The 15,565-nt window shown below is 37.1% G+C and overlaps 1 protein-coding gene across 1 annotated transcript in view; it reads right to left on the bottom strand.

Annotated features, from left to right (window-relative positions):
• The window catches only part of PRSS12 (serine protease 12), a 60,528-nt gene that overhangs the window by 17,544 nt on the left and 27,419 nt on the right, over positions 1–15,565 (bottom strand). The window contains exons 5-9 of the mRNA XM_077814416.1: positions 14,041–14,219; positions 12,986–13,127; positions 11,392–11,588; positions 7,883–8,024; positions 1,433–1,638 (exon numbers count right to left, since the gene is read on the bottom strand). Of these exons, the coding sequence (XP_077670542.1) occupies positions 1,433–1,638; positions 7,883–8,024; positions 11,392–11,588; positions 12,986–13,127; positions 14,041–14,219 (866 nt within the window). The remainder of the gene's footprint in view (positions 1–1,432; positions 1,639–7,882; positions 8,025–11,391; positions 11,589–12,985; positions 13,128–14,040; positions 14,220–15,565) is intronic.

The following is a 15,565-nucleotide window of genomic DNA, read 5'->3' on the forward strand; positions in this document are numbered from 1 at the left end:
GATCACACCTTATATTATTCTCAAAGTTTGTCACTGAAATCCAATTAAACAATAATCACATATTCCTACAGCAAAATTTCATTCTGGTATCTTCACGGTGGATTTTGACTCCCACACTGTTCTCTCTCCATACACAGGACTCCCACACAAAGATTTTTGACCCACACCTTTTACAGGTTCTGTCTGGCTGAGAATATTTTCTGAATTGTGATCACTAGGCAATGAGCACTATCCCCCATGCCTAATAGAAAGCTAAACAGGTGTTCAAACCATTAACTGCAGTTTTTTTCAGTTCACAGTGTAAGAACGAGTTACCCTTCTGCATGTGATCCACTAAAAAAGAATCTTTTAATAAATATGAAGGTTATAATATGAATAATACACACAAAGAGCTGGAAATCTTTCCTTATTTTTCATGTCTGAAGTGATTTAAATGGAAGACCAATGTTCTGCTCTCAGTTACATCAGTGTAAATCTGGAGTCACTCCTTTGACTTCTACAAAGTAATTTGAGAGACAGGGTGGGTGAGGTAATCTCTTTTATTAGACCAACTTCTCTTGGTCAGAGAAGTTTTTGTTTATACAGAGCTCTCCAGGTCCCACTGAATGGTGATGGCACTCAGCATCTTGCAAGCTCAAAAACTGTAAGCTCAAAAGCTTGTCACACCCACCAACAGAAATATGTCCAATACACAGTATTATCTCACCCACCTTGTCTCTCTAGTACCCTGGGACTGACATGGCTACAGTCACATTGTATACAAGAAGAAAAGGAGTACTTGTGGCACCTTAGAGACTAAAAAATGTATTTGAGCATAAGCTTTTGTGAGCTACAGCTCACTTCATCCTTAGCTGTAGCTCACGAAACCTTATGCTCAACTAAATTTGTAAGTTTCTAAGGTGCCACAAGTACTCCTTTTCTTTTTGCGTATACAGACTAACTTGGCTGCTACTCTGAAACTGTATACAAGGAAGTAATTCCTAATTTACACTGATGTGAGAGAAGAATTTGGCTCTGTGTAGAGCTTAGTCCTCAGCTGCAGCCAATCTATGCTTGGCACAGGTGTGGGAGGGAACAAAGGTGGTTTTCTCTCAACTTTATGCTTCCCTGGACCTGGTTTAACATCCAGCATAACTTAAAGCCCTGGCTGCACCTAACTGCAATGGGCCCCATGTGGTTAAGCTAGAGGATTCCTTTGTGCCATTTAAATTGGCTTTGTGGTTCCTTTCCACTGCCAGAATGACATAAAGAGGAAGCACCTGACCCATACATTTTAAGGTACAGTGCATTTCTTGCCTTTTTATTTTTAATATAAATATGTATGTTTTTCTCCTGTGAGATCAGATTTTTCACTTTCTTTTCTTTTTCTAGCAATCATCATAATATACCTAGTTTTGAATCTATTGCCATAAACCTCACAAAGGTACTTCACCTTTATTACTGTTCCCGGATGCTTTCTTGCCAAGGTAGTCGCAAATCACGCCAGCATCTTCACTGTGACGGCAGTTGTGTGTTCCAATATCCTGTTTTATGCAGTCTGTCAGGGATCTCTCACTTCCTGTACATTTCACATTATCCACATGGATTGGTCCTTTCCCTTCCCCAAAATATGCCATAGTCCTTGCTCTAGCTGAGCCTCTGCAAGCAGAACACCGTTGTTTAATTAAAATGTTGTAAGCATTGTCCTACATTTGCCTAAACTGAAATATATAGAAGAGGATGTGAGTAGGGTACTAAGGATGAAGACTTTAAGATTTTATTCCAAGTTCTGTTTCTAGTTCACTGCAGAACTTTGAACAAGTCACTTACTTTCTCATTGCCTCTATTAACTTATCTATACACTAGAATAATAACTGACTAACTTTGGAGGATTCATTTGTTTGTAAAATGCTTTTGTATCCTTAGCTAAAAAGCTCTATGAAAAAGAAAAGGATTTTTATATTGTAATAGCATGAAACAAAAACCCACGCTAATTTTTTTTCCATAATCTGTTTAATCCTTGTCTAAACTCAGCATCTGTGTACACTAAATATAATTTATTTGTGTTACGATCCTTTCCGAAAACTAAACCGGTTAAATAAGGAAGGAGGCCTACAGTTTACTGGGAACTATGTCTTCAAGTATACGATACATTAATGGCAACTATGAATATAAATCATGGCAGCATGGCACAGAAAATCACTAATAGCATATACAGAATATAACCTTCAAACTGAAGCCCCTTGTACTTTTGTTTTAGATGTAAAATAATAATACAATTAGAGAAAGAGATAAATTTCATTGTTGTAATAATACTTTTGCAAAGAGTAAAATTCAGAGTTGGATCTTTTCCAGACCAGGCCATGTCCCATACTAATAACTAGTAAGGAGCTGCTATGCTGTCTTTGTGCCACCAGAGGTAGGTAGTTTATCTATCTATCTATCTATCAATTTAGCCAAGCTTTAATCAAAATATTAGAGACTACAGTGATGGGCATTACAGATATCCTTAGATTAGATGGAGTTCGTCAACTTTATCCCGGGTGTAACTCCATTGAAATCAATGGAGTTACACCAAAGATTAATTTAGCTTCATAAAGGGCCCATTTCTACAAAGTGCTTCAGTAGCAGTTGAGGGCATGCAAAATCTTGAAGTATTGGGCCCTAATTCTGTAATCACCACTAAAAAACTTGTGTGAAGCCCATTTTGAAATATGAGTTCTTTCATAGGATGTCCAAATCCAGAACTTGGGATGATGAAAACATCATTTAGGTACGTGAGACAGACATTTATATGGATAGGTGTCAGGCCGAGTATCCATTTGTGGGATTTAAGACATCTTATTAGGGTTTGAAAGTCTGATCCTTACAGATTATGTGCAATACAGTAGCATTTCACTAATAACTATGGAAGGCCCATTGTAAATGACTGAATTTTGCAAATTAGCCAGTGAGTGAACAATAAAAAAGCAAGAATAATTCATCTCAGCATCCACTTTGTTCATTTAAGTGACAGATATAGTTTATTTTTAATTACTTATGATAAAGCTTCACAGTATTAGTAAATGTTCTGTAATACTTCATAGACTTATACACAATACACTAGTGATCTAAGACATCCCTGCTGGCTTTGCTGAGAAGTGGGTGAGCACACAAGAACACTCTGTGTGAGTGAGAGAATTACAGGTTTGCAGATTAGTAAAATGCAAGTTAGTGTTGTTTTGTTGAAATACAATGTACTGAAAGAAAAGGAGTACTTGTGGCACCTTAGAGACTAACCAATTTATTTGAGCATAAGCTTTCGTGAGCTACAGCTCACTTCGTAGCTCACGAAAGCTTATGCTCAAATAAATTGGTTAGTCTCTAAGGTGCCACAAGTACTCCTTTTCTTTTTGTGGATACAGACTAACAGAGCTGCTACTCTGAAACCTGCTATCATTTACGCAGATTTAAGCAGGGTGTGTAGGTCACCTAGTTAATAGTGTCTGGTGCAGAGCAGAAGGGGAGGAACAGCCATGTTTGGATACTGAATCAGCTAATAAACACTGTCCCCCCTCAATCTCCCTCTTAAGGATTTCTTTTGGAGACAGTGAGTCAGGGATTTTCAAAGGAGCCTAAGGGAGTTAGGCACCCAAATTACACTGAATTACAAGTTGCCATTTGCATGTATATTTTCCTTATTTACACACACACCCCCACCCCTGTGGAAAATGCATATGTAAATACTAATATATATATATGTGTGTGTGTGTGTGCACATTTTTGCACCTGAATATAGTGTTTAAAAAACTGTCCTTTCTATCAATTGTCCATACTGCTGTGCTCCAGACAGCATTAGTAGAGTGACCTCCAGCCTCTGTCTTCAGTCAGAGAGCAATAGCTGAAGGCTGAAAAAACAAAATATGATAAAAAATTAATGCTTTTATATTTAAAGCAAAAAGCAACAAAACACCACACCGGGATTGCTTTTGCACTTAGGGTATGTCTACACTGCGTCTGGGAAGGTGCTTTGTGGCATGGGTAGATGGACACACGCTAGTTCCGCTTGAGCTAGTGCGCTAAAAATAGTGGGGTATAGGCAGTGGCTCAGGCTAGCAGCAGGAGTACAAGCCCACCCATCCCCCAAGAAACCTAAAATGGTTCAGTACAGAAATATAAAAGGAAAAAAAATCTGATCTCTATTACACTAGTGTAAATCCAGAGAAATTGAAAACAAAATTTGTTCCATAGTGTAGACTGGGAGTATAACCATGCATTGAAAGTGAATTACAAAGCTTTTGCTAAAATACATTTTGCTATTAAGATCCCAATACATTAATCAAATATATGGTAGGCTTAACCATTAGAAATAAACATTAAAATTAAATATTTTAAACTGTTTCTCATTCATTATCAAGCTGGTATGTAAAAGAAAAACAGATAAAAAGCAGGGATCTGTACTCCAATACGGTAGACTAGACCCACCAAGCGCATAGGCGCACAGTGGTATATACTGATGTTCCAGTTAATGAATACCTTACAAGGACAAAAACCTGTCCTCCCACATAGAAAATCTACATGGAAAAGGTTGAATGGAAGTTTCTGCTATATTACCAAAACTGTTTTTCAGTACATAAATGAAAAAAATAAAAAATTAAATGAAAAATGAAAAAATACCCTAATCTTCATTTCGTATATGTTTGTATATTCATAACCCAGTTCTTCCAGAAAAGGGCTCCAAATATCTTAGAATTTTCATCATGCCAATTAACTTGCTCAACAAGCATAAGAGTTTCTAAAACATCTCTCTTCTATCCTTTTCCCCCCATCCATAAAATTACTCTACTTGCTAGTCTTTGTCAGACATTAAGTAATGCTTCACGAAAGGTGCATGTTCTTTCAGTTTTAAGTGTGTTTTGATTAGCCACCGTTAATTTTTTTTTTTATTTCACAACTGCTTTTCCCGTTAGGAGGATGGCTTTCTAATGTTCTTCAGATTGTTTTTCCGCTACTAACATTAATCTACAAGTATGCAAGCTGGCTTAATAACAGATCTTTAAGAGTACTATTAATTGGGGTCTAGACATCTTGCCAACTTGGGTTTCCAGATTCAACTTCAGAAACAAATCTTAATTAAAAGGTTATTAATGTTACAAAGCAGTATTTTGTAAAAATAAAAACACAGTTCCTTGTTAACCTTGGGAGCAATATATACAGTACAACTATTAATTCATTTGTTTTACTCTCTGTTGTACAAGTCTGCATTTTAAGGAAATCTCCACTCCCCTGCTGGCCTGAGTCAAAAATATGTACGTATGATTTACAGGCTTCACATTTTCCAGAAAAAAAAACGTAAAGTCAGACACCCTAAGTTTCCCAGTAGCAGTGCTGTAAGTGTAAATCACAGTTATGTAAGTGGAAAATAATACCTCAGTATGAACTTTTAGTTCCATGGTCATTCTTAATGAAAATTGATGTCAGCTTCAGTATTTAGCTCTTTGCCAACATTTTCCAGAAAAAGACTAGTTTTTGTCTCTAAAAAGCAGCACTCAGAGAGCCCAATTTTCAAACGTAGGTGTGTAAATAGGAGATCCTAACCTTGTAATGAGACACTCAAATCAGCACTCAGACTGAAGTCTGAATCAGAGCAAACAAATACATGCAGTAAAATCCTCAGACCTGATTGTTCTCACATACATGGCTGCACATAAGAGCAAAGTCAAGCTCCTGGAGTGTACCTGTCACCATTTATTGAACAAGCAAGGAATAAGGAAACAGCCCTCAGCGCAGACTTCCAAGTATGCTGGCTGACTCCCCCAATTATCAGAATCCCCATATATCCAAGATTTGTACTCTGCCCCAAGTCCTTCACTTGATATGTACCCTACTATATTATCCTCCTTAATTCTGAACCCCTGTAATGACAGGATATAAATTGAGAATCCAACTATCTGTCTTTGAAATGGCTTAAAAATGGAACGTGGGGATGAGTGAGTGGGTTTGGTGCGTCTGTGACAGAAATATGAAAAGTCTGTGTGTCTGAGGAGGCTGAGGAAGAAGCAGACTAAATGACTCAGTAGGAAATAATACAAATCTATAAGGTTCTTTAGCTTGGAAGTTATTTGAAAAAAAAAACACTTAAAGCAAAACAGCCTTTTCTGGACTATTTTCAGATCTTATTAGCACTACTATTTATAAGTCTGTCCTTGGCCATCACACCTACCTTGATTCCTAGTGCCCCAACAAGAAATGTCTAATGAGCAGTGGAAGGCTGATTGAGTGGCTTTGTTCACCACTGGCATAGAAAAGTTGCAATTTTTTTAATTAAATATTTTTTCCTGTTAGCTCTGTTATTTTATTTCAGCAGGCTTATTCAAGTTATTATCATGTACCCTGCAGCCAGGCTCCTTTTATGATCCCTTCAAATCTCACAAACTAAGCAGGGTCAGGCCAGGTCAGTAAATGAACAAAAAACCTCTCAGTGCTGTTGATTCAGTGGCTACCACTCTTACCTCTGAGTCAGTACTAAAGCAATGCCCATGTCTGGTGGCACTGGGCAGTGTGCTGCTGAAGTTGCTATCTTTTGAACTAGATAGAAAACCAAGTTAGTCATTAAAACCACTTAAGACTTCACAACTATTTGAGGTCATTCAAGATCACAACACATAGATATTAATAAAACCACAGTTTATAAAAACTACTTGTGATCAATAAACAATTACATTGAGCTCTTTGCATGAGTAAGATCATTGTCCCTAATTAGGGTGACCAGATAGCAAGTGTAAAAATAAGGACAGTGGGTGGAGGGTAATAGGTGCCTATATAAGAAAAAGCCCCCAAAATCGGGACTGTCCCTATAAAATCGGGACATCTGGTCACCCTATCCCGAATAGTCTGGCCAAATTCAAAGCTGGTTTCATTGTCTTGACCATAAGTAATTCTTTTCTGTAGTTTCACTGGGAAACACATTCTGTACTGCCTTTCCTTTTCTAACATGTAACGTTACACTGAACTGTTAAATATTACCCTTTGTTTCACCCCAAACATGGCTACATTTCAGGTGACAGATAAATTATGTCCATGTGCATCAGTTTAAAATCTTTCGAGATTAAAGGTGTTATATAAATTAAGATAATTGTCATTTATCACCAAAACCCAGAAACAATAATTAAAATAAAAATAAAATAAAAAAGCCAAAGAATCTCGAAGGTTCACAGATACAGAAAATCATTTCTGTTAACATGAATGGTCATTAACTCTACTACTCAACTCTAGGCTACACCCCAGTGCATTCTTTCAAATATTAATTTTCTTCTTGTTTCCATTATCTTTCCATTCCTGAAGGATGTGGCAAATCATTTCCTTGAACTTCGTTAGTGCTTTAGGAAGACTGGAAACCAAGCTCAGTTACAATCAAAGAAGTAAGGTTAAAATAGTTCAGAGCAGGAAAGAATACTGAGCAGATATGTTGAGCCTAATTCTCTTCTCAGTTACATCGGTGCAACTCACAGAAGTTGAGTGTAAATGAGAATTTGGCCTATTGTGCGTAGATAATATGAATAGCCACATAAATAACAAGTTAAATATCGTATTTAAACAGCAGCTTAGTCATTTTAAAATATTTGGTTTCATTAAACAGATTTTTCAATAACTGCTTTTAACCTACACTTCAGTTGTTAGCTGAGCTTAGTAAAGACAATTATGCTTTGGCATTACTGCCCTTTTTCTGAGGCATATTAGCTTCCTTATGAAGAAGTAGTAAAATTGTAGCAGGCTTTACTTTTGTATATTTCAAGGATAGAAGAGTAAAAGTATACTAAGCAGACAAGTATTACCTAGTCAGGTAATACTCAGTTGCACAAACTTTATGCAGTCAGATATGGTAATCAGATAACTTGAAGAATAGTTGAAGGATTTTTCTTACTTGTAGCCAAGCTGTCGACAGACCACAGCTGCATCCTTATCAGACCATCCATCATCACAAATTGTGCCCCACTGGCCATTGATAAAAATCTCCACACGTCCTTCTTTCTTATTCTCACCATCCATCAGCCTGATGGGAGGACCTAGGAATAAGTTACACAACAGTAGAAACAAAAACTATTATTTTAGGTCATTTCATCACATTCCAAGGATAGGGTCAACTGACACTTATGTTCAACAAGATTTCTACTTTAATGATATCATCTGTTAAAGTATTCATGTATTTTGTCATGGCAGGCAGCATGAAGCATTTTATACACATTACAACAAATCATGAAGCACCACTGTACTCCTTATGCTTTAAACTGTAGGGTTCATCGGTTTCTTCCATTACATATAAATATGTAACACAGCTTATAACTTGACTGGAACTTACACAGCCCAGTTCTTTCCCCAACCGTAGAGAACAATCTGATTGATTCTTGTGTTATGAGACTACACCCACATGATACCCATTTGAGCAGACCATATTCTTCATAGAGGACTTTTACAGGAGGATTTAGCTAAACCTCACCGATAAATACAATCACTCATACAAACCACCCCCACCAAGCTCACCCTACAGCCCAGCAACAAATGTACTAGCCCATGTTACTACACATGCATTACTTATACAAAGTACTCTCCAGCATGTTGACTAGTATACTCTGAAGTATTATCATCATGAAAACTAATACATTTGTCCAACTGAATAAAGTATATTCAGTTATAGATTTTCCTTGGCCTTTTTTAAATTATGTTTGTTCATTTACTCTCATTCAGAAAATTTGATAATACAAAATCAATCAGTCTCCCAGTTATTGATATGAATTACTGAGATTTTTACTAATTATGTTCTCTTACCCAAAGGCCAATTGTATATATTATTATACTAGCTGAGTATTTAGACTGCAAGTTTCAAAAAAACTGTGTCATAAAAAGCCCTAAGGGTATAATTCTCATTTACACAAATGCTTTTTTTCAACTCTTGGGTAGTGCAAGGGCCTTAAAGTAGGCATAAATTCAATTTGAGGCCCCTTTACTCTGTGTAAATGAGAATCATCTCCTAAATCTTTTTGTATGTAGTACTTGATATATCCCTAATATTTTCCATTGGAGTTCTTTCCAATAATTGGACAAGTTATTGTTCCTCCTCACTCTCCCACAAATTGAAGACAACTTAGCTAGAAAGCCAGTGAAAATTACTGCCTACCCAAGAGGGAGAGCAAATAATGGGCCAGATTTTGCTCTTAGTAAAACTAGTGTTAATTTGGCATTAGTCATTGGGCTAAATTCACCCAGAGTTATCTTATTAAAAGTGAAAAAGCTTTAAAACTGAATTATTTTTAGCATAAAAATGTTTTTCACTTCAATTTTTTTTTATTATTTACACAGTTTACCATATATTTCCTTTTTGCAATTAACTTAGGCTGCACAATTACATTTATTACTCAGTTTCTCTTAATTTCTAGTCAGTTACATTTTTTGGGTCTTCTATACTAAAACCTTTTTGTTGTTGTTATTGGTTCCTCACCACTCTATGGGAAACATTTAAATTCATAACTCAAATTTGTTAAGTGTAATAAAAAATGAATTACAAATTAATATCTGCAGAGCATTCTTTTTTTAACAAAAATCTGGTTTGTGTCTTAAACCAATTGTCTGTCTCCCTTTAATGTTTATATTTAAAAATACTCTTTCTTATACTCTTCCTCCACTGAATTCCTTTTTAGAGGAAATATTTAATACTTTCTCAAATGTTAAGAAACAAATAGTAGCAATATAGCCTTTGTCTTCTGTCAAACCAGAAACATTACAGCAAATCTCAGTCTCCTCTTTATTCTTCTGTTGTAATGAAGTGTGCTATTCTGGAAGAACCTGATTTTAGAGTAAATTATACTCATATTATCCAGATAGGGATAGAAGATTTTAGCAATAAAATATATGTATTTTATTGTTACCTCATCTTGGTAATGCAAATGAGTCTAGATGTGTGGAATTAATATGACTTTCAGGTGAACTGAGGGGGATACGAGAATGTTACCCTATGGATATATTTAACTGAACTGAATCTTGTTCAGCTAGGATTATGTTGTATAGTGTCTCAAATGCAGCAGCGTAAATAGTTTGTATCTGTGCAGACAGCCGCCGTGATTTGAATGCCTGTTATTTGGGGGATGAGAGGGTTTATTTCTAGCAAACACACTGTAGCAGTCTCACCCATACATAATCATTGGTTGTATGATACCACAAGAATAATAATTATTTGTGGAGTTTGGGGAGCAGGAGGTTTTGAAGGGAAGAGAGGAAGGAAGAGAGAAGAAAAAGACTGAAGATGTGGAAAAGTGTAGTAAAATACTGTATTATTGCAAGCTGAGATAGCATTTTAAAGCAGTAAATCCATGTTTTAGTTTCACAAGGCAAACTTTCAGGCTGGGATTTTCAAAGGAACCTCAGGGAGTTAGGCACCCAAATCCCTTTAGAATTCACTGGGAGCTGGAGACCTAACTTCCTTAGGGTCCTTTGAAAATCCAAGATTCGACAACTACTACAATATACTTGGGTAAACTTTTAAAAATATGGGCAACAATTTTACAAAATATGTATCTAAATATAAGCTCCTACATCCATATGTAGCCAACTAAATAAGTAACCTCGTTTTCAAAAGTATTGAGCAATGATACTGTAGTTCCCAAGACAGTCAATGTGTGACATTTTTGATAGCCAGATTACTTATGGATTTCGGCACTTATATTTAGGCATACATTTTTAAAAATCTTGACCATAATATTTTACGTTTCTTCTCTTTAATGCAACTTAACTATATTTCACATCAGAAAACAACTTCTGTGTTTGTACAGTGCCTTGCACAAAAGGGTCCTGGTCCATGACTGTGTCTCCTAGGCTCTTCTGTAATACAAGTGACTGATAATGATAATTAATAATACAGACGTAATTCCATGTTTCTAATAAGTTTCGCTGTCTATCTCTGAATGCCCTCTATTTCTCCAATCTCTGTTTTTCAGATGGTGTGCAAGAACCTAAGTCCACAGGGAGGTTTACTAATAATGATTTATCATTCTTTCAGTTCATTACAACTTGCAGAGTACTAAGTGCAACTCAGTATACCATCAGGAGGGGCTCACTAGGACTAAAAACCCATCCAGACACAGATTTAGGTTTCATTGGCTCTGGAATCACTGCATTACAGATTAACGTTGTTTCTTTATGCCCTGAATATTTATGTTCCCATGTGCAACCTTAACAGCTCCATGTGCTCTTCAAAGGGAAAGCTTTCTCTCCCCCTTCACATACACATATGCCTACCTCTGACTGATTAACAGCTTAACTACGTACAGGCAGCAGAATAAGTGGAGATTCAAATTTGTAGCATCTTTAAAGAGGCTGCATTCTGCTTGAATCTTTAGGCAGAGGAATGCTGACATTTATTAGTTACAAAGAATGCCTTACCCAGTGAGAATCTATGGCTGTCATTATCTGCGTGACAGGTTATTCTGACATCCTCCTGATGGTTGCAATCATGCTTTCCCCACTCTCTCTTTGAGCACTGAAGAATGGTTGATTCTTTTCCTGAGCAGCTGACATCATCCAACCAGATAGGCCTAGTCCTCTCTTCTAAGTAGCTTTCTGATGCACTTTTTCCATACCTGTGTAACAAATATGTATGCATCATTTATGAGCAATACTGCACAGGGGATATGATACTTCAGCACCAAAGAGGAAATTATTCTTTGTGAGTGGATAAAACCAACTGCTCTCAAGCACAAAGAGAATAGGCAAATTTAGCTCTGGCAAAAGGAAGTTCAGCTGCCATTTGGACATTTATTTGGAGATGCCACAATCCTGGAAGTACGATAGCAGAATTCCTTTCTGTTGTATCATGAATAATGGATTATGACTTCAGACAGTGAATAAATGAAACAAGAGAAAGGCAATGTACATAGTAAAAGAAATTCCATTTGTAACCTGACACAATAGGAAATGTGATGCAGAGGAAATATATGACATTGGAATGAGAGTTTTGTAAAAGATGTATTTTAAAAAATTGCGTTCCAGAGCATGGCTGTTAATTTTTTTGAGCTAGATACAGAAATACCTATACCATGGGTAAGCCCAAGTGACTTTAATGGGAGTTCCATGGGCAAAAGACTGGCAGAATCAGACTTTTGGTTTAGCATGGTGAAGCAGCTTCTCTTTCCAGAATGTGCATGTTTGGCCTCAGCCAGCAAGTAGGATGATAGAAAGGAACTTGGTGCATGTCTAGGGACTTCTCCATCTCAGACTGAAATCTCACACTGAGACAAAAAGTTTCTGATCTTTCTGTTAAGAGGCTACAAATGTCTAAAAGAGACTGGAGGAAGAGAGGATGGAATTTGATGGATTTCAGCTCAGTTCTTTTGCACATAGCACATATTTCAAAAATTCAGAGGCCCAATTCTCCTCTTCCAAGGTAAAAGTGATTCTCACTGAGATTGAGAATGGGAGTTACTGGTATCCTGCAGAGAAGAATCGGGGTCCATGAGTGCAATGTGTCTCCATGAAACACATCAGTTGTAGGTGGAGGTTTATAACTTCAGTAATATCAAGTTATGGCTGAACTATGAAGTTCTTTTAATCTCAAGGATGAATTTTCCTCACATCCCATCCTGAAAATGACCAGTAAGAATTCTCCCAAAAGGCCTGACCAAAGCCCAGTGAAGGCAATGAGAGTCCTCCCCTTGATTTCTTCCTCTACTCATTTGACAGCATAAACAGATCAAACTGACTCAGAGCAGCACTGTGTTAATGTTCTTCCAAATCTGAGAACAACCAGCATCATAAATCATTTAGGAAATTACTTTGTGGTTTTTGTTCAGTGTTCTGTTTCTTATTACAGTGTGGTATACAAAGCTTTTCACAATACAAAACTGATGCTCGTGAGATTATTAGGGAAAAAAGGCAACACAGCACATCTAATAGTTTGCAGAGTACAGACAGTATTTTGCAAAGGTTTATCACTACTGCTAAACCAAGTGTTTAGTTGTCTCATATAAAAGGATCTTACTTAAATCCAAGCTGCCGACAAACCACCTGTGTATTCATCTCAGTCCACCCGTCATCACAGACTGTGCCCCACTGCCCGCTGTAATGTACCTCCAGACGTCCTTCATGACTGCCTTTCCCACCTGCTAGTCTTATTGCACCATCTGTGGCATTAGCAAGTAAGAAAAAGCAAGAATCAGTTCTGCTTAAGATGCAGTTATCTTGTCATTCCCCAAGAAAAGTAAAAACAAAATTTACAGTATTGGTTCAGACCACACGGCTGCCATGTCTGGCAATAATGTTTGAACAGAAGGTGGAAAAAAACCAACCCCATAATGTACCTGTCAGCTGTGCAATGCTTTATATGTAGCAATTGTTCAAGTGCAATGGAAAATTGTTTAAATCATTGATCCTCCCAACTTTACTCACATGAATAGTTTGCAGGACTGGGCTTTAACTGTGCAATGTCAACACATACAGTTTACCTGTAGCTCTACACGTTCCTTTGTATATTCTATTTATTTCCAAATGACTGCCATTAAAAAGTCAACATTCACTTACTTCCACCACACAGTGGGAGCTGAGATGTCACTTATAGAAAAATACTATAGTATCTCATATACCACAGGAGAATGACTGTTGATAAATGCTGACCTTTTGATGGTGACCAAACAACAGCCCTCACTCCATATTGAGATATCTATTGTTGTTGGTGGGAGAAGTGTTACAAAATGAGAGCAGCATATGGTTGTAAATTTATATGAGCCAGATTATGCTCCTGATGTGCATGTATGGATAACCCACCGTACATGGATCTTTCCCCTTCTGCACAGAAGGGAGATTGGTTACTCAACTTGTTACTGAGATGTAAAGGCATCTTTCTGAACAGCAAGACCTTCTGTAGTTGAAAGTTTCGCACATGCTTACAGCTGGTCCTGCAGGACAGAGCTGACAGATTTTACTTCTGCCTGTTGCTTGACTTCAGTGCAACCAACATTCTAAAAATATCACTCTTCCAAATCTCTCAATCCTGGGTTTGTAATTAATCATCAATATGCTAATTGCTCAGTAGACTACCTGTAAGAGGTGTGCAGGAAACTCCTGCATCTTCTTTGTGGCCACAGTTGTGGTCTCGCCAGGAGCTCTTTGGACACTGTTCTATGGACAGCTCGTTCCCTGTACAACGTACTTCATCCAGCAGCACTGGTCCTGAGCCTTCTCCAAAGTAAGCCTGGCTCCATGCCTTGGCTACTCCCCTGTCCAAACATAATAAGGAAAGACTCAAGAATCACAAGCCATTAAAAAGATTCTTTAACTTGGTGGTAGTGGCTGAAATGTTGAATACCCTCTGATAATTAACAGCAGCAAATTTTCAAGTAGCAAGTTGGGATTCACAAAAATAGTTATCTGGCTGGTCCCTGAAAATCCATCCCACATTATGCCAGATGGGATTACTAAATCCTGGCTTCTGAGCCAACTGAGAGCATGTTGATTGTCTCCCCCCCTCCCTTCCCCAATTACTTTCATGCCTCACAATGTTTTGTATAAGGTTGTGATATTAGGTATCATCACTATATTCTATCATGTTTTATGCATGACATTTTCCTTCCCTATCCTTTTGAATCTTAGTGACATTCCTAGGAAATATCATCTCTATCCATTTATATCAGCCATGCTGTCCAAATATTCATTTATTACACACTAGGGCTGTCAATCAATCGCAGTTAACCCACGTGATTAACTCAAAAAATTAATCATGATTCATCGCCGTTTTAATCGCACTGTTAAACAATAGAATCCCAATTGAAATTTATTAAATATTTTTGGATGTATATCTACATTTTCAAATATATTGACTTCAATTACAACACAGAATACAAAGTATACAGTGCTCACTTGATATTATTTTTATTACAAATATTTGCACTGTAAAAATGATAACCAAAAGAAATAGTATTTTTCAGTTCACCTCATACAAGTACCATAATGCAATCTCTTTATCGTGAAAGTGCAATTTACAAATGTAGATTTTTTTTGGTTACATAACTGCACTCAAAAACAAAACAATGTAAAACTTCAGAGCCTACAAGTCCACTCAGTCCTATTTCTTGTTCAGCCAACCGCCAAGAAAAAAAAGTTTGTTTACTGGAGATAATGCTGCCTGCTTCTTATTTACAATGTCACCTGAAAGTGAGAATGAGCGTTCACATTGCACTTTTGTAACCAGAATTGCAAAGTATTTACGTGCCAGATATGCTCAATATTTGTATGCCCCTTTCTGCTTCGGCCACCATGCCAGAGGACATGTTTCCATGCTGATAATGCGTTAATTAAATTTGTGATTGAACTCATTGGGGGAGAATTGTATGTCCCCTGCTGTTTTACCCGCATTCTGCCATATATTTCATGTTATAGCAGTCTTGGATGATGACTCAGCACACGTTCATTCTAAGAACACTTTCACTGCAGATCTGACAAAACGCAAGACGGTACCAATGTGAGATTTCTAAGGATAGATACAGTACTCGATCCAAGGTTTATGAATCTTAAGTGCCTTCCAAAATCTGAGAGGGACAAGATGTGGAGCATGCTTCCAGATGTC

Source organism: Eretmochelys imbricata, chromosome 4, assembly GCF_965152235.1.
Source record: "Eretmochelys imbricata isolate rEreImb1 chromosome 4, rEreImb1.hap1, whole genome shotgun sequence".
NCBI lineage: Eukaryota > Metazoa > Chordata > Testudines > Cheloniidae > Eretmochelys > Eretmochelys imbricata.